The sequence below is a fragment of the Oculina patagonica genome, chromosome 1 (assembly GCF_052425735.1).
Source record: "Oculina patagonica isolate OP01 chromosome 1, crgOcupat, whole genome shotgun sequence".
NCBI lineage: Eukaryota > Metazoa > Cnidaria > Anthozoa > Scleractinia > Oculinidae > Oculina > Oculina patagonica.
The window spans coordinates 34,854,966-34,878,804 of record NC_135758.1 but is presented as its reverse complement, the minus strand read 5'-3'; the positions used below and the strand labels follow the sequence as shown (position 1 = coordinate 34,878,804).

Below are 23,839 nucleotides of genomic sequence, written 5' to 3'. Positions count from 1 at the left end.
TGCTAAGCAAATCAAGATGGCGGAGTGATCGTGTCAGATTGTAAACAAGACTATTTATGTGGAGTTTATGTGATTATTGGTGATAATGTTGTCTTTTTATTCAATGAACTATACAAATTTAAGTTTAATAAGTTGAAAATCTCAATTAGGTTTTTCCTTTTTCCAATTTTCTTCTGCAAATGGCTATCATTTTGTGGTTTCTAAAGTAGTTGACTTGTTGAATTCCTTGATAGTCTCTTGAACTTATTATTTTTTCAAAAAAGTCATTTCAAGTATGGAAAAGGTAAGTGAATTGTTCTAAACGTAGCTTAAAATCTTTCCTAATTTGTTCAAAGCTGGCCAGCAGGCCATAGATAGTTTAGTAAATTATTTCAGTAGAGCTAAAGCGTATCTTTTAGTTCATTTCTCACTTTAGATATTCTAACACCAGGACTGGTGTAAGGGGGTTCAGCCTGCTCAAGATCAAAAGGGGTACAGTATTGGGGCTCTAGGCGTATGAAATAAGCAGAAAAGGCATAGAAGATTAAATGTCCAAGCTGTAAGAAACTAGAAAGGGTCTGAAAACCAGCATTTAGTTTGTTATATGGGTTTAAATGATGTGGGTGTGGTAAAAGTGCTAATTGTCTCTGGCCAGTCTGAAGAGTATGGTGGAACTCGATGTGATCTCATGCATGCAGAGCCATTTCTAGCGGCGTGCACTGCGTGCAATACGACCGGTAGTCAGGAACTCAAGTGTGCATGGTCATGCTGCCGAAACGAACCGGTGTGGCAAAAAAATTAGAGAAAAGGCTCGCGCACGAACTTGCCATACTCTGCAGACTGAAAATTTTAAAATAATAAAAAAAAAAAAAAAAAAAAAAAAAAAATTTAAAAAAAAAAAAAAAAAAAAAAAAAAAAAATAAAAAAAAACAAACACCATTTCCCCATTCCAACTTTAAAGAGAATATAATCAACACAGTCCTCATACTATTCATTCAAAAAAAACTCTGCATGTAGTCTAATAAATATCAATTATTATTTTTTTTTATAAATATCAATTATAATTAATTAAAATAATTGATAATTAATAGATCGTTCTTTTACTGCAGAGAGAAGGACTTAGCCAAGTATGCTAAGATTTCATTTGGTGGTTTTATTAAAATGAAAGAAAAACTAAATTTGTATAAATTTTCAGTTCAAAGCACTTTCCATCAAGGGTGATAAAGCATTTCAAAATGACCAGTTCCTTCAAGCCATCAGTTTCTACTCTGATGCTTTGACCCTGTCGCCTGATGATGAAGATGTTCTTGGCTGTAGATCAGCAGTATATGCCAAGTTAGGCATGTTTAATGAATCCAAGAAAGATGCTGAAAGTCTTATAAGTATCATTCCACACAAACCAAAGGTAAGAACTTTTTGGATTCATTGTTAATTAGACTTGCAAACCAAAGCTTAACTCTTAATAAAGTTGCTAAATTAAAGAACTGGCAATGTTTTTTTTTTTTTAATAATTAGCTGAGATACTTAACTACATGACTAGCGTTTGCTGGTTATGGTAAATGTTGCTTTAAAATTTTTCAAACTGCTCTGATTTCCATTTGCCATTATTTCAGATCGTGATAATAAATGTGAAATGATAGTAAAAATCAAACTGGTTTGAGAAATTTTAAACCAAAGATAAAGTTAAACCACAACATATACACCTCCAGCCTGAAAGAGGTACCCCTTTCAGGTAAGACCTCTCTGTCTTGTTCACTATAATGTGTACCCTTTCCACTCCTCTCTCACCGCCTTTTTTGGGCCCTTAGGTAGCTATAGACCGTGACCGGTTAATAGTTATCAATATAATTTGGTCTGCAGGGCCACTTCTTGAGAGCTGTCTCACTTGAAAACCTTGGAAACTACAGAGAATGTTTAAAGTCGTACCTCAAGGCTTATGAGTTGGACACAGCACAGCCTACTGAGCTTCTGTTAAGGATTATTGAAGCTGTTGGATGTATCTGTCAAATGTCAGAAACAGAGGAGCTCACTCTCTCCGACCAAGGTAAGATTTGTGATCCCTAGATAAAGAATTAAAAGTAAAGGAACTGAATAGGTGTGGAATACTTTAGTTTACCTTTAGTATCTGCAGGGAAGAAGGGTGTGGGGGGGGGGGGGGGGGGGGGGGGCCCCCCCCCCATTCTTTTTATAAAAAAAAAAAAAAAAAAAAAAAAATTAAACCCCCAAAAAGAGACCCCCCCCCCCCCCCGGGTGTAACTTGATGATAATTTATAATTCAGCCAAAATTAAAAAGGGGTGGCTTGGCAAAAGGTAACAGAGATGTGCAAGGACGTCATTAATTTTAGACCTGAGCATTATCTTTTATTTATACATGATACGTACGTAATACATACCATATAAGTTACAGGTAAATTTCTTTCTTTGAGTGTTACTATATAAATGTCGATCAGAGATTCACAACACCTAAATTGAATCTTTTCAAGCCTCCTCTCCAGGATTTTCCATTGCTCACTAAATTCACTACTAAGGATTTAGCTAAAGGGTATCTTTATTTATAATAAAAAAAAAATCTCAAATTAATTTTAACTGATTAATTTCAGGTGCAAGCTTTCAAAAATTTGAGAGATTTGTTCAACTTGGAAAAAGGTTGTACGAAACTGGAAATTACAAAATCTGCATCAGTGTCATCTCAACAGCTTTGAAAGCACATTACGGCTGGAATGAACAGCTGTTGTATTCACAAGCGAGCATTGCAAACCTTTTTGGTAACAAAGATTTAAAGGAGACAGACCAGGATCCTGCAAGTTGCAACCATGTTGCTGATGAGTTGCAGTCAACACTTCCCAATCCAGTCTCTGGGTTTTCATCTATATATCTCGCAACTGGTAGCCAGGTATTTGGAGATGGGAGAAAGAGTGTGGATCATGGTGGAGTGTCATCCCAGAATAGCAGAGCAGTGATGATGGCGCTGCTCATCTTGAGTGAAGCTCATTACAGCCTGTACCATTACACTGAAGCACTGTCTGTTGCAAGAAAGTGTCTTTCCATAGCTTTAGATTTCAACGACAGAGAATATGAAATCAAGTCTTACGTAAAACTTGCAAATATCTATCACACACTCACACAGTATGTCCAAGCTGTGTCTTACAATGGCAAGCTGTTAGCAGTTGGAAGAGATCTGCAAAATAGCAACGAGGACAGAGAAACGTACCAGGAATACTGGAACAGTGATGTTGAACGTAGAGCAGTATGGAACTTATCTGCAGCCTACAAACTCATGGGAGACTACAAGAAAGCTTTGGTCCATGCACAGGAGTACATGGAAGTGTTGAAGTTTATTGACCAAGAGAACCTGACCACAGCATATGCAAACCTTGGTGATCTTGAACTCTTACAAGGAAACTACGAAAAATCTTTGGAATGCCACAAAATTGAGCTGCAGCTTTGTAAAAAGTTTGATGATCGTCACGGTGCAGCTTATGCCTATGGTAACGTCGGCACAGTATATGCAAACATGGGGAGCTTTAAATTGGCAACTGTCAATCATGAGCAGCACTTGCAGCTTGCACAGAGCTTGAATGATAAAGTCTCAGAACTTATGGCATTTAGGAACTTTGGATGTCTGTATAAACTCATGGGCGAACACACCAAAGCTCTTAGTTATTTTGAGCAGCACCTTCAGCTGGCCAGGGTGAACAAGATGCAGGAGCTGGAGTACAAAGCATTCAGCCTTGTTGCCGCATGCTACAGGGAGCTTCATCAGTTTCACCATGCTCAATATTATTACGAGATGTGTTTGAAGTTGGCAGTGGAGCACAGTGATTTGGAAGAGGAGTTAGAGTGCAGGCTTGCCCTTGCGCAGATAACAAAATCGATGAGAAATTTTGAAACCTCTTGGCAGTACTTCAACAAGGCCATTCCAGTCTTAGAAGACAAACTGTTGTCAAAGTATGGAAAGAGTTTGATTTATAAAGATCCTTTGCTTGAAAAGCTGGATCAGTGTTACAAGGACTTGCAAGAGGCTTTAATTGAAATGAATTTAGAAGAGGAGGCATTGGAAATTGCTGAACATTGTAGATCAAGAATTCTTGTTAACATTTTAAGACATCAGAACATTCTTGCAATGGCAGAGTCCTCATTATCACTGTCTTCTGAACCTCTTGTCACGCCATACTCAGCAAAGGATATTGTTGACATTGTTAACTCTCAACAAGCAATACTTTTGTTCTTCTCTACAATTCCATCTGGTTTCCTCTTGTGGATGCTGTCGCCAGGGAAAGGCATTGTGAAATGTCACTGGCACAAGAGCTGTGGTCATTCTACCTTTGTTAACAAAATTAAATTGTGCATCGAAGAGCTACACGGTACTTGCAAAGGAAGCTACAATTGTGACCATCGAGCATTACCAGATGCAGTTACGGGAAAGCTCAGTGAGTCATCAGATGAAATGAAGAGCCAAAAATCTTGCTACTCTTGTGAGTTCCTTTACTCTACTAAACTCACACCACTTCAAAAGTTGTATCATTTGCTTTTGAGTCAAGTGGAGGATGAGCTGAAAATTGAACTTGGGAATGGTGTTAATGAACTTGTAATTATTCCAGATCTGGAAGTTAATTCAGTTCCTTTTCCTTGTTTGCAAGACCAAGAAGGGAAGTTCTTGCATGAAGAGTTTAATGTCCGCATTCTACCTTGTATTAGAGCAGTTTCACAGAAAACCAAAGCAGCCGAACATTCACCCAATGCTAAAAACCAAGTGCAAGATTCTCCAAAGATTCTTGTACAAGGAAATCCAGAGATTACAAGTGTAGATTTCAATGGAAAGATCTGGAGTCCAAAGAACCAATCAGATCTAGCAGAAGAGGAGGTAAACATGATTGCTTCGCTGCTAGGGGTGGATCCAATCAGTGGTTGCCAAGCAACCAAGGAACACTTCCTGAAGACGCTGCCTGAAACATCTGTGGTTCATTTGGCGACATATGGAAGCTGGCCAGAGGCATCCATAGCACTGTCCCCGGCAATTCATCACCATGGCAACCCTTCATCAAAAGAGTCGTTCTTGGTTACGGTGTCAGACATTGCTCTGTTGAAAGTGTCAACTAAGCTTGTCGTGTTGAATGCATGTTGTGGGTGTGGCCACCAGTATTGTCAATTAAAGCATGCAAGCTTCCATTTGGCAACAGCTCTCTTGGCAGCTGGTGTGCAGTCTGTGGTGATGCCGCTGTGGTCTGCCCCTCAGGCTGCACTGCTAAACCTGTTTTACAAGTTCTACTCTGGTTTGGAAATGGTATGTACATAGCATATAGTCTTGATTGTACATGTATATTTAAAAAAGGAAAATGTGATACATGTAAACCTATTTATTTTTCATACTACTTGGACATTTAGGTATATAGGTGTTTTCAATACTTTTTATTCTTTAAGAACTAAGGCTTAAGCACATTTCGTATTTTAACAAGTTTAAAGGTTAGATTTTAGATAACATGTGAACTGATTACATTTCAAGTAAATTTCAAAACCACAATTTAAGAAAAAAACTTGTACCTAATTACGTGTAAATAGAGGATATTACACGTGGCGAGAACCTCCTGGACCCTTCTCTCCGTCTCTTTCCGGGGGGACCTCACGGTCCGCCGCTCCCCTCCCCCCCCCTCCTCCTCCCTGGGACGGGGCGCAATCTCGTGTCGCCCGTCGCCCCTCCCTCACTCTCCTATTGGTGCGGGGCGTCTCACGGCTCCACTCAACTTGAGCGACCCTACTCCACTTCTTTTCTGCTGGGTTCTGCGAAAAACAACATCGAACTGGGGCGGGTCACGCGGCTCCTGGGGGGGTCTCCCGTCGGCGAGTTGTGTGGGGGTCCCCCCACTTCCACTACCTCCAACGGTCTCGTGGCCTTCCCCCTGTAGTCGCATTCTCGGCTGCCCTCCTCCCCTGTCCCACCCTCGGGCTCCCTCCTTCTCCTCCTAGCGTCCTCCGCCGGGGTCTCCATGGGGAACGTTTTACCCTTTTTTAAGACAGTTACATCTATCGCCCAAATACTCTTTGAGGCGCGGTCCTTGGAGATCCCTCAAAATGGGGCGTCATGGGACAAAACTTCGTGTCGTGCAACACAAGCGCGAATCGGACGAAGAGCGAGTCACTCCAAGGTGTCACGGAAAACGCACTCGGGTCCCGGATGGAGTGGCGTAGGAATCACAAGTGGTGTCAGTAAAACACTCTCTCATATAATAAGTTGTTTACTGGTCTTTTTCTAAAGTTATGTAAATCTAACATCTGCTGTTCCTGAACTTTGTCTTTAGGGTAAAACTGTCAGTGAATCTCTGAAGGAGGCCTGGACCCAAGTGAGAAGTGTAGAGCATATGTCATCCCCAGACTCCTGGGCGTCATTTGTTCATGTTGGATTTGACACTCCAGTGAATTTAATGAAGTTAAGACATCAGCTGTTTAATGGGGTACTGGATCGAGTGGTGAAGAGGTCCTCCCCTGAGAGGTTTCCTCTTGTCACAACAGAAACACTGGACAACAAAGGTTAAACAAATAATGTGCCAAGTAAAAGTAAAGCTAACCCTTTTCAGAATCAGATGTGTCAACAGCCCAGTGCTCAACTGCTAGGGGAAAAAACAAAACAGAAGATAACTCTCCCCCCCCCTCCCCCAAAAAAAAAAAAAAAAAGAGGCTTTGGCTCGAAGCCTGACTTCTTTGTCTAGAGTCCAACACACTGAACCATTAGGCCACCATTCCTCACTAAACCAAGGGAGGACGAAAAAAAAGAAAAACAACAGAAACTTCTACATAGCATTTAACTAATTTAAACTCCCTAATACAGTTTTGGAGTGAGGTAACTTTTTCTTCTAAATTTGACAAGTAACACAGTCACAAAGACTGCTGATGTGTAACTTCCAGTTTTCAGATAAGGGCACTGGACTTTGAATCAAGGGTGGCTTTTTTGACCCAGCATTTGTTGCATTTGGAAGTGTGGAAGTTTCTTCTACTTTATACCTTTTAACACAAGGATCTTTTTCACAGTTCCATCAGTTGCAGTTAAAATGAAAAGATTTCAAGAATTGCTGACACAGCTCCTGCAACAGCACAGTGGTTTGCCACATGTACTGCCAGCTCTCAAAGATGTGGTAAGAAAATGAATCAACTTCACATCCACTGTGACGTTTGCTGCTGCATACATTCCCCCGCCCCCTCACCCCCCTCAATAGTATACTAAAGCACTTTGTGCCAAAGGAGACATCTCTGACTGGAAAGGGCAGGAAAAAATTCCACAACATTCATATGTGTGACTTTCATGGGTTTCACCGCCGACTTCCCTGATTGATCTATGACATCTTAAGTTCATCTCTGATATTTGAGACGTCAGCGAGGAGCCAGTCAATGGTTTTACCAACTTTTCTGCTTGATAAAACACTATTGACAAAAACTGATCGTTTTTCAAAATGCAGCCAGGGTTCCAGGGGGATCCAGAGTTGCTTAAAAAAGGGGAGGGGAGGCGAAGTTAAGGGGCCCTTGTACGTTTCAACAATAAGGGGGACAAAACGCTAGGGCCCCTCCCCTAGATCCCCTGCTGGCTTGTTTCCGTTAGTATAAATAACAATCATCAGTGCATTATATTTAAATGTGGAAGAAACTCACCTTGACTAAACATTTATTTTGCACTGTCAAGGAACGATAATCTTTTCTCAGCACTTTTCATGTTTTTGTTTTGTTTAACTCACACTAGGTACAGTTGGCCCATCAAATGCTCTTATCATATCACCACCCCGAGCTCCTTTTGACGGAGGACTTTACCATGTGTGCACAGCTAAGCTCCCATGTTCTGGAGGCCCCTTGCGCTACAGAGTTCATTGCGTTCCTCGGATTCGACTTCCAAAAAGATGGTGCACATGACAAAGATCCATTTGTTGTGTTTCCCCACTGGGACCCTGACGGGACTCTGGCTATGACGTCACAAGTTCTACAAGCAGTTTGTGGTAAAATAAAACTAAAATTGTTTATTCTGAAATGTTCACATTTTGTATTTTTGAACAAAGGAGGCGTTGTGTGACGTGACTATCCTAGTAACGGCTGTGACTTTCACTACCAACTCAGTTCACTATGTCACACAAATACGTTTACTTATGTTACGCTCACTACTAATAATGATAATGATAATGCATTTATACATAGTGCATTTTCCATATGTATATGTTCAAATGCGCTGTACACATACTGTAATTTACTACACATTAAGGTCAGACCACAACACCGGGAACTTCGTGCCCTACTCTTTGCGAATAGTGTGTGGGCTCTTAAACCGTAACGTCCCCTGTTATAAGACTGAGGATACAGGATACGGGTCCTACAGTTTATCGTCCTTTTCCGAGAAGACTAGAATGTCTAACCATTTGCAGATGTAATTACAAAGGCAGCACGTTCTCTTCACAGTTATTTTAAGACCCTGAATGTTGGTCCGGTCTAGAGGTTCGAACCCTCGACCTCCCGCACAGCAGTCCGGCGCTCTGCCAACTGAGCTAACCAGGCGGTGGTTGGTGATATATCTTGCGTGACCATTTTTGTTCTTTTCATGTAGATATCTTGAAGGTTTCTTCCAGTGGAGGTTACGCTTTGGCGAAGATCACAAACACCCTGAAGAAAAACACTATGGAGAAGCTAAAAGAATTTGTAAGTTTATCAGATCTGCGCTTTGGTTATTGTACACCATTGAACTTTCTAGTAAAGATGCGTGCTTAATTTGAGAAAAGCAAATTTAAATTGCGGCAAGGAGCGTAATACTTGTCCTAGGGGAGATGATTGCCTGTCTACTGCAGGTGGATCTGAGCATTTTTCCAGCCGGTTTCTACAACAACATGCTTGTAGCTTTTAATATCTTCGCGGGAGAGAGGAAATATGAGATTGAAATGCTTGCCCAAGACCACAACATGACGACCCCGTGCTCTGGGCCCACGCACTAACCATTAGGCCACCGCCGTATTCGGCCATAGGACGCAAATACCGCTCCTTTCCTCTCCCCTCCTCGTGGCATACCCCCCCACATTATACTAATTAATAACAACAGCATATAATCATGTTAATTATGCGTTTCTCTGTCCCTTTCAGCTAAGCCTCAGTAGTCGTTATCCCGAGCGGATAATGAAGACGAGTGACTTTGTTCTTCGTTCATTGTGGTACAGCCCTGAACTTCAGCGCTTTCTTGCCTCTCTGGGTTTCTATGAAGTAGGGCAGTCATTGCTGTTTAACAAGACTGAGGGGAACCAGATCCTACTTAAATCCACGTTGGTCGTTGTCTCAACCATGCTTGGTAAGTTAGGAAATCACCGTCTAGCACCAGAGAAAAGGTTAGAGAAATCTTATTTGCTATTTTTCTGTCTCTCTTTCATAGATTACATCGAGAAAGGAAAAACAAGGACACCTTCTTCCCTTCGTGAGGTAAAATCATTGATGTTATTTACTGATTTTGACAAAAACTACTCTAGTTCATGAATAAATAATTCTTCCAACTGATGATATATATAACGTAAAAAAAAAGAATGCAACCCAGAAAGGAAAAATTGCACGTTGATTTGAAGTCACTCAGGGCCTGTAAAAGGATTGTAAACTGACGTCGTACAAAGCGAGTCAAAAAGGTGTTTCTAGCCCCGTACACACTAATACGTTATCCACGAGCGTTTTCGCTCGTAGTGTGGACGATAAGCGAAAACGCATAAGTGTGGAAGGAGCTACGTGACGTCACTTGAAGAAGAAGTTCTAATTCTTCACTTCAATCCTCTTCGTGTGTTTCCGCACAAAAGACCGTAGAAGTTCTAAAGTAGGATAATAATAGCATACGCACACTCTTGTCACATGAGATGTTTTCAGTATGTCAGTTGTTCGCATCATGACAATTACGATTCCTCCTTTGATTTATGCTTGTCCTAGGAAATAAAGTTGTATTTCCTTTCCGCCATACTCATGCAAAAAAAAAATTTATTTTTCATATTCTGCACCCGGCTAACCATACTCTTGTGTTTTTTGTTTCAGGCTCGATCTTCAGATGGGCTACCTGTCAAACTAGCTTCTCTCTCGCCCCAGCTCACCCCCTCTAAACAGGTCAGTGTTGTATTGGTAGCCAGTAATTCAGTTTGCTCATAGATTTATATGTCTACGGAGCATCAGTTGTTTAAAAAAATGTAGAACGATGCTAATGTTATGTCGACTGGGGAGGGGGGGGGGGGGTTGTGATTAAAGACCCTGTGAACGAGTTTAACTGCTAGGAGAAGTCATACTATCCCTTTAACTTGCCCGTTTAGCTGGAAACATATTAAACCCGCCCTACACCACCCCACTAAGAAGCCAGTTCACAGACTACTGTAAAGTTAAAGACTAATTGTTTTTGTTGTAGATCGTAATGGAGACGCCGTGGATGTCAACTAAGGCTAACAGCAGCGAGAATGACTTAAAGATGGGTCTTGCTAGAGAGTAAGTTTCCATGGCTTTTAGTTACTAAATGATGCTCGTAAATGCAATTGTCACAACGATTTTTTTTTAACATTAAATAATTTATTTCTGTAAAACGTTTTTACAGATTGGAAGGAATCAATAAGGAGTTCGCTGGTCATGTGACAAGATCGAATTACTGGCACGCTCAGTTACTCCGGGCCCAGGTAAAAATGCTAATGTTATGTCATCTTCCCTTCTACATGATATAGTAAGCTTTGAACAACGTGCAAAGATTATGGCGTACTCGTCGTTGTGGGTGTTTAGTTAACAACTATTCACCAAAGTGGAGGTGGCGAGGTAAATGTCCACAACTAGCCACCGACACTGAGGTGAATAGTTGTTTAGTATATACTTAAACAATGAGATAATAAAGCCCGAAAGGAAGACTTTTGACTAGTTTATTCCGTTAACGAGTACAGTTTTCGCGCGCGAGTTGCTCGGAGGTGAATTTTGGAAATAGGGGGGGGGGGAAAAAAAAATAAAAAAAAAATTTTTTTTTTATAAAAAAAAATAAAAAAAAAAAATAAAAAAAAAAAAAATATAAAGTAAAATAACAAATTAAACAAAAGAATATATACGAAAAGAAAAATAAAATTGACCATATATGGCAGCGCGCGCATGTGTTGAATAATAAAAAAGGATATCCAGTTTGAGTAGCCAATCAGCGCGCGCGAAAGACGCTGTCCACTGTTTGAGTGAGCTTCTAAAAAGGGTTCTAAAAAGGGTCCGTTATGCACTTTTGACTTATGAACAATGTGCGCATTAACCCGGCATTGCACGTTTTTGTTTTGCTGACAGTAAATAGTACAACAACAACGACAACAAGTTTGATGATAGCCCAATGTACAAAAGAAATATAAACCGCTTTCAATTGTCGCGTTCAGAGCTATAAAGCGAACGTAAACCTGTGATTAAGTTTTTATGTAATTTTTTACTTTGTAACTTAAACAAACGCAAACAGTTGTTAACATTTCCTTTTTTTACTGTCCTAGTCTGCTCCCGGTTCAAAACTTCCAGTAATTGGCGGCAAGACTCAGAGCAAGCCTTCAGAAAAAAAGCGAACCGCGCAAAAGGCGGGAAAAGTGAAGGTGCTGGCCGGCATGACACCGTCTTGCAACCGGCAGCCCGTGGAGGAGGAGCCAAGGCTGTCAACCAACGACACCAGAGAGAGGCGCAACGAGATCTACAGGATTTATGCTCAGCGGTTTGATGATATTGCCATGCACAAGCGACATAAGGTCCGACAGTTGTTCTTGTCGCAGATTGAAGATCATGGATAACAAAAATCGGTCCTTTGTAATTAGAGTGTGTTTGTTTTCCTCCATTACAGTTGCTATGCGAACTGTTTATTTATAAACAAAAAGTTGAATAATGTTTATTGTAAATACTTTTAACGAATGTCAGACCCTATTCGTTATTTAAAAAGAAATAAAAATGACCAAAGTGTGAGTTTGAACAATTTTGTTCTGTATTTTATTTTGCTCATTACTTAACCCCCCCCCCCCCCCCCCTTGGACAGTCCCGCCCGTGTCGAAAAGTGTCGTCAAATTTTCGATCCTAGTGTATGTGATTTTTTTGCCCAATCAGAACACAGAAAAGCATTCGCCAGCATTGCGTAAATTATCACGTCAGCATGCTCCACCTGTTAGTAACCAACGTATTTGTTTCAGTAACACCGCCCGCAGGCTCAGCCAATTTCCGAGCGAGAAAGGTCCTTTTAATGGCTCTGGGAATGAGGAGTGTGGGATATCGTAGAAACTATTTTTGTTCCAGATCTCCACGAACCCATCTTTGTGAAGGTACCTTTACTTTATAGACGAGACTTAGTACAGCCACACTCGTGATAATACTGATGTTGATAGCTGGGGAACACAGGGAGAAAATCAGTAAATGCAAAAAATTCTCTATCTGAAGTCGTTTAAAGCTTTATTTGACAAAAAAAAAAATTCCAAAGTCGAAAGGCTACAATGTTTAATTAATGAAATAATGAAATTCTTTACTATTAAAAGATTCCTAAGTGGCAGTATTAACCCAAGATAATAGAAGACAGTTTCCCAGCCGTAACAAAAATGTTATACTCTAAAACTATTTACTTGCAAGCGGTATACAAAGGAAGACTTCCAAATTAAACAAGTGTCCTGAAAAAGGTTTGTTTCCTTATGAACGATATCATACAGTGCACAGCCTACCGGTGCTCGCTTTCAAGAGAACGAAAAAATATCCTAACTCCAGCCTAACCCCAGGATCGTAAAAGAAAGCAGTCTTAGCTTATGTTAAAATTAATACGTATTGTATTTACTTGAAAAACAAATATTGTAACGATTTTGGTAGCGATAAAATAGCCGTGTCGAACTGTAAATTGAAATAGATCTATACTACGAAATAAATATATCTATTAGACTAGAGTTCGGAGTGTCGGACTTTTCTCAAAGTGCGGCCATGATCAGTAGCTTGGCTTCCCACAAACAAATTCCAGTGCAGTATAATCTCATCAACAGACAGAAACCCATCAGCATTCTCGTCTGTACCGTCAATCAGATGTGCTGTTTCGTCGTGGGTGTCGAGGTTTTCTGGTAGAACCCATTGCCTCGCCTCCTCGCGGTCCATTTTGCCGTCGCCGTTTTTGTCGAATCTTTTGTGGAATTCTTGTCGCTGGCGCTTTACCCAGGCTGGTGGGTCGGTTTCGTCATGGTACTGGCCAAGAAATTCACCAACCGTGATGACCCTAAAATATAAAGTAGTTATCGCTTGTGAGCTCACTCATTTTCGTCCCCATAGACCCTTTCGGTGGAAACTTGGCACGAGAAACGAAGGACTCTGGAATCAAAGGATTTCCAGTCCTATATTTTGGGACTTCCAGTCTTCATGTGTGCAGTCGTGATGTTTCTATACTGTGTGGGAGAGTGGTAGCGTTTTTGACTTCCAAAGCTAATCAAGGGTGTTTTAACAGTTTATGTTCTCGGTAAACAGCTATTCAAAATAAATTCAACTTAACTCAGAATCCTGTCCCCAAAAGCCCTTTGTTTCTCGTGCCAAACGAGATTAGTGGAGAGTCACTTAGTTATTAACTCGTATATTGAAAGATGATTGTACAAGATCTCGTCTAATCGAAACCTCTTATCGCTTTTTTTACTTCCGGTGGTGGGCAGCCGAAAGTAAAAAAAAGTTAGTAAGTAGCATGGCCCTTTCGAATTTTCACCCTTTTTGTCCTAAGATCAAAATGTTAATTCACCCTACGTATTGCAGTTACCTTATTCTTACTATTTTCGCGATTCAAAAAATCCCACGACACCCCGACATCACCTCCACAACCCCTCTCACTGTCCCTTCCACTACTCCCCTGGCAACCTCTTCCTCACATCGCTCCCCACATGCCAGGACCAGTGTTCCTTATCTGACTTCTCCACACTACAATCGCGAAATTATACACTTCTACAATTTCTTCTCGCGAAAATTGTACTCGCGAAATTCGGCTCCCGAATTTCGCGAAATCGCGCGAAAATTAGTAAGAATAAGGTATACATTTCTTTTAGAAACATTAGATGTATGAGGATGATGTTCACTTTCGAATCTTTTTTTATTCTTATCACCTGTTTGCTTATAAATGCATTAATATCGTAATGAGAAAATACCTGTAAATCAGTGTCATTTGCCTTACCCGTCTCCATTTTGATCCACGTCTTCAATGACTTCATCTAAGGCAATTTCTTCCATCTTTTTGTTTTCCTCAGGATGTTCAAAGTCCACGTACTCGTCTCGGTTCATTTTGCCATTTTTGTCTGCATCCGCCATATTGAACTTGTACTCTGCTTTACGTATTTGACGGCGCAGATTCTGTTGATTTCGAAATAAAATTAAAAAAAAAATTTGTGATTTATACAATTAATTTTTCTTCGAAATGTTGATTTTTCTTTCTATTCGCACAATCTTTCTTTTGATTGGGATCATGACCGCGCGCGTTCCTCGCGAGGAGTTTTCCTCGTATTTTCACTACGACGTATCCATGGCTGGGTTTCTTTGGCATAAAATTGACGTGTTGTACTTTTATCGGTCTGCTATAGCAAACAACAAGCAAAAGCAGTCAAAAGGACTAAGGAAAACTATTAGCATGGATCTATTAATTAACTGAACGTCACCAAAGAATAGCCAAGGATAGACTAAAATTCCTTTTGTTGCATTAAGACAAACCACATATTAATACCGAATACACTCGGAATAGAAAAATTGGGACGAGATAGGATTTAAAGAAACAAGCTTTTTAAAAACTGACTCACATGGTCTTTTGGGAGGTTAGTGTTATCCCATTCTCCAAACCGCGCTCTTTTATATTCTTCCCAAGAAATCTCCCCATCGCCATCTTTGTCTTCGTCCGCGATCCTTTTGTCCACGTCTTCATACATGAATGCCTTCCTCTGTTTCTCGATCCACACGGACAGCTCTTCATACGAGACCAGGCCGTCTTTGTTGGTATCGATCATTTTGGTCACAATAACTCGAAGTCTTTTCTTGGATTCTTCAGGCGTCAAGTGCTCAAATTCCTCGGCCTCAGGACCTAAGAAAGCTTCGTGGTCATATCTGACGTCGTGTTCTTGATTTGCGCCGAAATGTTCGTGCTTGTGAAAATTATCTTTGTGCGGTTCAACCGTGGCGAAAACACGGGAATTTAAACTTAACAACGCAGAAAATGCTATAACGGATAATAACGCGATATTAAAAGCTTGCATTGTTCATCAGATAATTAGCGAGTAACAAGTGAATTTTGAGGTCTTGGATTGAAGATTTTAACGTCGTAGTGAGCTGAAAGAAACTAAAGCTCTTGAATACTCTATCGGGAATTGTAGAGAAATCTCTTGCGGCTTTTTTAAATCAATGTTTAAATTTACGAGGTAAAATGCTATTGGGGCTTTGATAAAACCAATCAGTTCATGCCATGAGTTCAGTTCATCACAGCTGTGCAATCAAAGCATTACGTATTTTTAATTATGACTTTGTTACAGTTTATGAATAAACAGTTAGATTCGCAGCTTAGATACATGACTAATTACTAAGCCTTGAACCAATGACGTGTCAAATCTTTACTGTTAATCGTAACTGGGTCACGATCTGGGTAAAAATGTTTAGTGAGGTTTCTCAAAGCCGAAGCGCGAATCATGGTATAGCTAGAGAACGTAACAATTTCTTGGCCACATTTTTACCTTTGTTGATCTATATTTATTCAAGTAATCATAGAATATCTTTGCGGCTTCACTTTCAGCCATACTGATAGCATGAATTTTCTTCAGACAGGGGCGGAGACAGTCGGAATCACTGTTCAGCCGAGGGTGGCAGTTCAGTTCAGCAATCCCTTCCAATACTATATGTAGGTTTTATTTCTTTATTTCTTACTTTTGCATCAGTTTCATTGACAGAAGAAATCCTATCTCATTAGAAGCCTGATTTTTCTCATAAAATATCTTTTCTTGATCTCTGTTAACACAGCTGTATAAAAGAACAACATGTAAAGCAAATTTTCTCAGTTCTCACTCACTCGCTTATCTTACCGCCGAGCTTACCAAATTTTTAAATTCTCCTTACTCTTCATACATCAAGACAGTAGCCTCTTGTTGATGAATTATCTTATTCTCACAGCCTGTCTGCCTTAAAATGTATTGATATTGACTTGTAAGGAGAAACTAGCTATTGATAACTTTTTGAAATTTTGAGCTATAGTTCAGCCTGATACACAGGTTAATGGTTTTGAGTTTCTTTACTTTTTATATTCTTTTAAAGACCAAATTGATGATCGATGATGAGTCCCGAGTTTACCAGTTTCAAAAAAGTCAAAGAAATTATTTTACCAGTTAATGCTATGAAAGGTATATATTTCAGAACATTTCTTTTAAGCTAGAAAAGAGATTTTCTTTCGCAACGCATGATTCAGCGAACATAGTTTTCGGGTAATTTAGCCTTATTTTTTTCAAATATAAACTGCAAAACAGAAACTGTTTGCTTTTAAAACGTATAAATGGTCAAACCGCTATTTTTATCTCGTTTAAGTGTAGTGGCTGCTTGACATTGCGTGATATTAATCACGCGTTTTCCGGGCGCGGGCTGGGAGCAAATCCACCTGTTGCATTTTGTGCGTCGATTTCCACCCTTTCTTTCTTGATTAGTTGTCCGTTGTAGTTGGTTACTAGTAAAACAGGACATCTACAACTGCACGGCAAATTATAAGAGCGCTAGCCTGCGTGGCTGGCGGGATTCACGGCCCGGCGAACGGTAGCTTTGTTGGCGTACGGCGGGGAAGACCGGCGGAGTCGAGCTGCGAACTCGCGAGGGAATTGGGGAGGAGTCGTCCGATTTTGTAAATCTACTATGACTCGTATGATTACAGACCGAATTGGACTCCACTCAGTCCTATTACTATTATTAATCATAACTGTAGCAAATATCTCGAATCTGATTGGTTCTTAGCATGCCCTATTTTTCACCAAATTAAAGGGTAGTTAGCTGAAGTGTCAAATAGGCTCAATTACAATAACAAGGTGTCCGATAGTCTAACGAAGCGGTGTCAGATAACAGCGTTTCTTTATTTCGTTCCTTCTTGTGAGTGAAACTCCTTATCGATATACCCAAAACCTTCTAGAAACGGCGTTGTCCCAACAAATTTTATCAGAGGTCATAAGTCGTTAAAAGGATTCAATTTGTCTGAAGTTTTTCCATGAATTTTGTTATAGTTATGATCAATTGGTAATAGAACTTCGTGTCATCAAATTGTCTGTGAACATACTATTGATTAAACAAAATTACTGGACTCCTGCTACGCGGTCGTCTGAATTTGTAAATCACTCGTGGGATTTCAGACCAAATTGGACTCTTTTCAGCCCTATTACCATTTTTTAAGTAGGTAGAATGGGTAACAAAAGAGAAAAAAAAAGAATCGTTTCTTGGTAGTTTCATTATTGCCCTAGGGGAGGGGGCTCAGGTACAAAGTTACGACACAAGTTTTAAATAAAATCTTTAAAACAGTTTTATTGATTAAATTCTCTGTAATAGTTCTCCCGCAAATCATCTCTGACAAATGTATTTCCCTCTCATTCTTTAATAGTTTTAATAGTTTATGATAATAATTTTAAAAAATGGCAAAAGCAGCCAATCTCTCCTTGCAAAGGGCATATAAACTGCTTGAATAATAATGTAACACTTTTGTATTCTAAACTACACCCAGTAAATAAAACAGGCATGACAAAAATAGCCTCCAAAGTAAACAATTGTCAACTCGCCCACTTGATCTAATAAAAAAAAGATGGTTGCGCATGTCACGCAATTGTCTAGATTGAAGGCTAGTGAAAGCTCGAAGGTCCTTAGAACTTAGTTTTTGTAAACTAACATGTCTCTGCAGGAAGGGTACTTTCATCAAGACCTAAATCCTTCCTTTAACAAGTACCACAACCATAACGAACACTCAAAGCTCTTCATGCTTTGGTAAAGCCCGACCATAGTCTGTAGCTTCACTGCCAACAAACGTTTCGTGGTTATCCACAATTTCATCCTCACTCAGTTTGCCATCTTTGTTTGCATCTGCTGTTGACACCAGATGCCGTGCTTCTTCTTGAGCCATCATGTGATCAGTTTCAGGAAGAATCCAAAGCTTCACCTATCAAAATAATGATTACAAAATTAGAATCACTCCTTCATCTATGCCAACACTCCTGGAGTATCTGGGAACCTTCCCAATACAGATGGAATCTCCTGGTCTTCCTTACTATCAAAATCACTTGAGTGGTAAAACCACCGTTAGGAATTGGAACTGGCAGCGGCACAATTCTGATCACGTGATCAACCGCCAGAAAGCCCAAAAAAAAAAAAAAAAAAAAAAAAAAAAAACAAACACAAAAAAAAAATAAACTTATAACCTCCCTCCATGGCCATGTAAACATCGTTTTTCCATAATTTGTATGAACAATAATGACCATATTGAGGCAACAGGGTCGACAAAAACTCATGAGATGTATTCAACCTTGAGGAAAAGCAGGTTTCGTTTAATTTTAAAGTGCGTTCCATGCTGTTTTGCAGCAGAGAGTTTCCGAAAATCATGGAGATTTTAGTTGTCTTTCTCGATGAATAAGAGGTGTCCCCTGCAATTTTTTCAATCACATGATCAAATTCTGCCGCCGCAGGGTCAAATTCCTAACGGCGGTTTTACCACTCTAGTGATCTTGATGGTATGGGTCACCAGACCTCCAGGGTATGAGCGAAAGTACTTGAAATTCTTGTTTTTTCATGCTTATTTTGGTCAGTTTTGGGAAAATTTTAAGATATTTGACATGTTACATTCTTGTGGATGAATCAGCAAAGCTGGGAAGAGTACCCTATTAATGCAAAATTGGTATATATCTCCCAGATTTCCATTTTTTATGTTGGGTTCTCTGCTCGACAGCTTTCAGTTGAATGATCACATATCAGGATTTCATCAACAGGCTCAAAAAATATTGCTACATTAAATTAATCCTCCAAGTCCAAACCACAAAATAGTTTGGTAGCGTTTTTTTGAACCAATCCATTTTTCGGATCTAGTTCATTCAGATTGTTTGAATCATCATGTTAGCTGGAACAAAAATCTAAAAAAAGATTGAGCCACAACAAGGGGCTAAGCTGACTGACCATGTAATACGATCCTGACCAAGTTCACTTGAACGGAACAAAAATCTGAAACCCCGGGTGGGGGGGGGGTACTACCTATAATGGCCTATACGGGGAGGCTCCGTCCGAAAGGGGTACCTTTTTCAGGCTCCAGGTATATAAAAGGGTAGGGATTTCACAAGTTTAGGTATATGAAAGGGTAGGGACATTTGCCATAATGTTATTTTAAAAGGCCTTTATATCATATATTTCGAGCAGACGCAACTTTTGGCTGTATCGTTTTAATTTATTAAGCGCTACATAAAAATAACAAGAAAACTTCCCGTTTTAGGTAAATGTGATGTCGTGTAGGTATATGAAAGGGGTGCCTTTTTGCAATAAAAGGTATACAAAAGGGGTACCTTTTTCTATCAAAATGGTATATAAAAGGGTAAGGGGTTGGAACTCCGGGCGGAGCCTCCCCGTACAAAACTTTTTGAGTAAACCCCCCCCCCCCCGGGTCTGAAACCAGTTCCAGTAACCAATCTGAACGATCCACCATTAGAGGTGGATCGTTCAGATTGCAATCTAAGATTGCATACATAAATGGAACAGGAAATCTAATTTTCTATTGCAAAATCTGGATTTAGATAGAAGCAGAGAGAAACAAACTTGCCTCGTCCTTGTCAAGTTTGCCATCATGATTTTTGTCGTATTCCTCATTGAATCTTTTTGTTTCCTCTTTCACCCACTCTGGTTCCTCTGCTTCCTTGTCATCAGGATCACGGTAGTCTCCCAGGAACTCATCCAAGCTGATGAAACCATCTTTGTTACGATCAATATCTAAAGGGAAAAAACAATTTTGTTCGTTATGTATGTACCTTATTACATGAAATTTTTGCGACACGTTAATTTTGCGAATTTCGCGATTCGAAAAAAGTCGCGAAATTAAAGTGACGCGAACAATAAGTGTCGCAAACATTACATGATGCGAAAATTAAGTGACACAAATTATGTCAATTATTAAGACAAATAAGTTTAGTGCCACTAAAGGAAGGAATTATGAATCTAAATTATGTATGTTGTCGTCAATTGAAATAAGAACAATGACTCATGCACTTACAAGCATAACCTACTTGTAGACATTAACTGCTCTGTTGTAGCTATTGCCGAGATTTAGTCCCATCCTTGCTTTTTTTGTTTATATTTTTGACTTTATTTTTTATTAATGAAGTCCTTTTTAAAGGAAATGTAAATTGTGTCTTACTCAAAAACGCGAAATTAAAGTGATTCAAAATACAAAATTTTTCGCAAAATCGCTAAATTTAAGTGTCGCGAAATATACGCACTTCAAAATCGCGAAATTAATGTGTCGTAAAAATTTCATGTAATAAGGTAGTCATGTACTACAGTGTTGAACAACATGGTCTAAACAAAAATGTTTAGTCACTTACATCATTATTGAAAAATTATTGCAAGCAAACATGATTTATAAATAATTTATTAACCTATCACAAAGAGCATTTCACTTCTAAAAATTTCTTTGGCTCACTTATTGATTTTATTACTTAATTTGGCTAAATTTGTTCAAACCCCATCACAAATAACTTATCCACCTCCCTCTGCAATATTTTATAACAAAAGTGATTCTGGTTGTCCATACCAGTGCTTTTGTTCTTCTTTGTATGTGCCAGCAAATCTCTTTTGTTAATATATACATTTAGTTCATATCAAGAAAAAAAGTGTTTTTGCCTATGTCAATGTTTCAAATACATGATTATGAAGTTTGAACCACCCCAAAAAAGAAAAAAAATGTTTTAGGTGACTGATGCGAGGAATTTCTGAATAACAAGTGCTTTAATATGCCTTTCCCCAAATTGCCTTTTGTCACTGTTTCAAAACTTTTCATATGGAAATGAGCTTAATTTCCATGAAAATGAATGTGCAGGTGAAACACATTTTCACTTGAATAGTTTTACACACAGACTTGTTTTCACACCAAGTCAAAAGGTAACATGGAAGTGTTCTATTTGTTTTTAATTTCTTTTCACCTTGCTATGTCCAAATTAAATGTCCTATCAAGATGATGAGACTGGTGTCAAGACCAACCTCCATGTTTTAAAAATTCCCTTTTAAAACAGAAGATCAAATATGGGCTTGTTTGGTTCTATTATTGCAAGTAAAAAAAATATGTAGTAAATATTTTATTTGAAAGAGCTACAACTAAAGAGTTTTAAAAGTACCAGTAAATGCAGGTTCTCATCAATATTGAACAGTAAGAGCATATGAAACAATCTCCCCAATTTTTTAGTGTATAAATACACAAGTCACCTGATATCTAGGGAACCTAAACCTACATCAAGGTATCAGGGGAAAAAAACGGTTATCTTTTTCTAGTGATAATATTGATTTAAATTTACATGTAGCCTATTTTTAAAAAGTTTTGTTTTCTTACAGAATGAATAATAACCATTCCAAAGTTCCCAAAATACAATTATTGTACGTTTGATGTTCTCTTTGAGACTGCTTTTGATGACCAAGTTATTTGGCTTTGTTTCCCAAATGAGCATTTCAGATTCTGCTTATTTTCACGGTAGTGATTACACGTTGTTCTTCATATTTCTTTATCCAATGGCACTCCATGGAAACAACAATAATCTATTGTGTGGATTTCAATGTTCACTTTGTGTGTCGTGAAAATATTATTTTTCATTTAAAGACAAATTATGCCAACACAATTTCCCTGATTAACATAAGAGAGACAAAGACTTCAATGTTTAAACAAACGTTCTAAAGGAAAAAAAGAACAAAGCTCCCTAGAAAGTTCTTAACAACAAGAAAATGTACTTCAGAAAGTTTTTAGAGTAAAGAGAGAGAGAGAAAGCGAAGTGTTTTACTGCGAAGTTCGAAAAAAAGATAAATGCCATAAATTGTGTAGCCAAAATTAATTAAAACTGTTTAATAATTACCGGTACTCAAAGAGAAGCAAGAGCTAACGTGTTTTGGAATTAACGTGATTTTCTATGAAAGCACGCGTGTGTGATGAGAAAGACTTAAAGTTCTTCAAACAAATTTCCTAAATTTTTTTGAAACTAATTACCAACCTTCAATAGTTTCCAAAACGTGGATATCTCCCATTTCTGTGGATGATTCTGGGTGCATGAAGTGCACATACTCCTCTTTGGATAGAGCTCCATCTTTGTCTTTATCAGCTGTGTCGAATCGTCTTTTGTCCGTTCGCAGCATTTGTTTTGTTTCTTCATCCGTGCCATCTTCAAGCTCCTCCGGTCCGTACGAGGCCTTTGAGTATTCATCCCAGGTTATCTTGCCGTCACCGTCCGTGTCTTTTCCTTTCACATCTTCATCGATTCCCTCCACGAGGCGTTTGCTGAACACATCTCTTACCCATTTTGTCAACTCTTCTTCGGTCACATACCCATCTTTGTCGGTATCCACTTTCTTGACTAAAACTCTCAGGCGCTTAGCAGCTTCTTCTGGTGAGAGATCGTCGTATTCGTCTTTCATATCGCCCAGGAAGGCCTCGTGGTCGTACTCCGGGTTGTGTTCTCCATGTACTTCGTGTTCTTTCTCCGACAGTGTCAAATCTTCATGATGGGGCTTCGGCCGTTCCTTGCCGGTAGTAGCTGCACAAATACAGCTGTTTACAAGAAGTGCACAGAGCGCAACATACAACAATACTTTCATGTTTACCTCTGCAAAAGAATACTGATCAATGGCGTTCTTGTGGCTGTGAGTAACGAAAGGAAAACAACACCAGCAGTATCTTTTAAACTAGACGAAACACGTTGAACTCAACGTGGCAAAATCTAGCAGGCTTCTCCCAGCAAGAACCCGTGATAAAACAAGTCAGCGGATAATCTATATTTGAACAAGTACGGTGTTTAACGGTACACAGATTGACCAATAGGAGCGGGACAGATTGCCTGACAAGTACGGTGTTTAACCGTACACAGATTGACCAATAGGAGCGGGACAGATTGCCTGACAAGTACGGTGTTTAACCGTACACAGATTGACCAATAGGAGCGGGACAGATTGCCTATTTTGAGCAAATAATTTGAGGGGGCTGTTGACATTTAATAACCTCTATTTGTCGAAATTTTTAATCTTGTTTCGGGGTTTTCCTCAGTTTTAATTTTGCAGACAAAAACGGAAGTGGAAAAGTGGCACGCTAGTTCCCGGCTCACTATTACATGTTTAGAGGTTTTCTTCTTTTTGTTTTTTTTCTCAATTAAATTTGAGGATCGTCATTTTTAGCCAGTTCTAACGTGATTGTTCATACCGTAAAATTTTGATAATAACCTCTCCCGCCCCCTTGAAGCAGTAAGCCACTACCGTTCTGGAATCTCTATTTTCATTCGCTTGTTGTGAACACTACTATGCAAGGGCTAAGCTCATTGTGACTTGTTAGCTATTTTTAAGAACCATTGATATGTCTCGTTGTGAAAGGTAGTGGCGACTCCCTCGAAGGTAAGCCCCCAACCCCCCCCCCCCCCAAAAAAAAAAAAAAAAAAAAAATGTTAAGAAAAATCTTATCGAATAGAAGAGAAGGTAAACAGAAGGGGAAGCTAGGACTTCACAGAGGATAGTCATCCAAAAAATTGGGAATAGGAAGTACAAGCCTTTTTTCATTTGAACATTGGCATGTGTAAATCAGTTAAGGTACCACATTAATTTGTTTAATTTATTCATTCATTCTTTTCACCGTTGTGACATAGTTAATGGTTGTGACGATAGGCTTTTTGGCTTGGCACTG

The 23,839-nt window shown here is 39.3% G+C and overlaps 3 protein-coding genes across 3 annotated transcripts; 1 reads left to right on the top strand and 2 right to left on the bottom strand.

Moving 5' to 3' along the window:
* The first annotated feature begins 16 nt into the window (after positions 1 to 16).
* LOC144666271 (uncharacterized) lies at positions 17 to 11,907 on the top strand. The gene is made up of 14 exons (XM_078527690.1): positions 17 to 283; positions 1,175 to 1,384; positions 1,840 to 2,023; positions 2,580 to 5,263; positions 6,276 to 6,504; positions 7,003 to 7,106; positions 7,706 to 7,955; positions 8,555 to 8,646; positions 9,082 to 9,283; positions 9,365 to 9,411; positions 10,003 to 10,071; positions 10,364 to 10,440; positions 10,547 to 10,625; positions 11,454 to 11,907. Exons 1-14 carry the CDS (start codon positions 275 to 277, stop codon positions 11,739 to 11,741), a joined length of 4,524 nt encoding a protein of 1,507 aa, XP_078383816.1. The 5' UTR covers positions 17 to 274; the 3' UTR covers positions 11,742 to 11,907.
* A 463-nt stretch (positions 11,908 to 12,370) lies between these two features.
* LOC144650195 (calumenin-A-like) lies at positions 12,371 to 15,281 on the bottom strand. The gene is made up of 3 exons (XM_078509852.1): positions 14,736 to 15,281; positions 14,120 to 14,295; positions 12,371 to 13,186 (listed from the first exon to the last, which is right to left on the bottom strand). The coding sequence occupies exons 1-3, from the start codon at positions 15,183 to 15,185 to the stop codon at positions 12,862 to 12,864; spliced, it is 951 nt and encodes a 316-aa protein (XP_078365978.1). The 5' UTR covers positions 15,186 to 15,281; the 3' UTR covers positions 12,371 to 12,861.
* Positions 15,282 to 17,452: 2,171 nt separating this feature from the next.
* LOC144666264 (calumenin-like) lies at positions 17,453 to 22,915 on the bottom strand. Its single transcript, XM_078527676.1, has 3 exons — positions 22,167 to 22,915; positions 19,739 to 19,905; positions 17,453 to 18,097 (listed from the first exon to the last, which is right to left on the bottom strand). Exons 1-3 carry the CDS (start codon positions 22,765 to 22,767, stop codon positions 17,906 to 17,908), a joined length of 960 nt encoding a protein of 319 aa, XP_078383802.1. The 5' UTR covers positions 22,768 to 22,915; the 3' UTR covers positions 17,453 to 17,905.
* Between the last annotated feature and the right edge of the window lie 924 nt (positions 22,916 to 23,839).

Coding starts and splice junctions, on each gene's coding strand:
- LOC144666271 (XM_078527690.1), top strand. Junction 8,647..9,081: donor TGGAGAAGCTAAAAGAATTT/GTAAGTTTATCA, acceptor TGTCCCTTTCAG/CTAAGCCTCAGTAGTCGTTA. Junction 10,072..10,363: donor AGCTCACCCCCTCTAAACAG/GTCAGTGTTGTA, acceptor TTTTTGTTGTAG/ATCGTAATGGAGACGCCGTG.
- LOC144650195 (XM_078509852.1), bottom strand. CDS start 15,185: ATGCAAGCTTTTAATATCGCGTTATTATCCGTTATAGCATTTTCTGCG. Junction 14,296..14,735: donor CTAACCTCCCAAAAGACCAT/GTGAGTCAGTTT, acceptor CGAAATCAACAG/AATCTGCGCCGTCAAATACG. Junction 13,187..14,119: donor GTGGATCAAAATGGAGACGG/GTAAGGCAAATG, acceptor TTTATATTTTAG/GGTCATCACGGTTGGTGAAT.
- LOC144666264 (XM_078527676.1), bottom strand. CDS start 22,767: ATGAAAGTATTGTTGTATGTTGCGCTCTGTGCACTTCTTGTAAACAGC. Junction 19,906..22,166: donor CGTTTTGGAAACTATTGAAG/GTTGGTAATTAG, acceptor TTTTCCCTTTAG/ATATTGATCGTAACAAAGAT. Junction 18,098..19,738: donor GCAAACTTGACAAGGACGAG/GCAAGTTTGTTT, acceptor TTATTTTGATAG/GTGAAGCTTTGGATTCTTCC.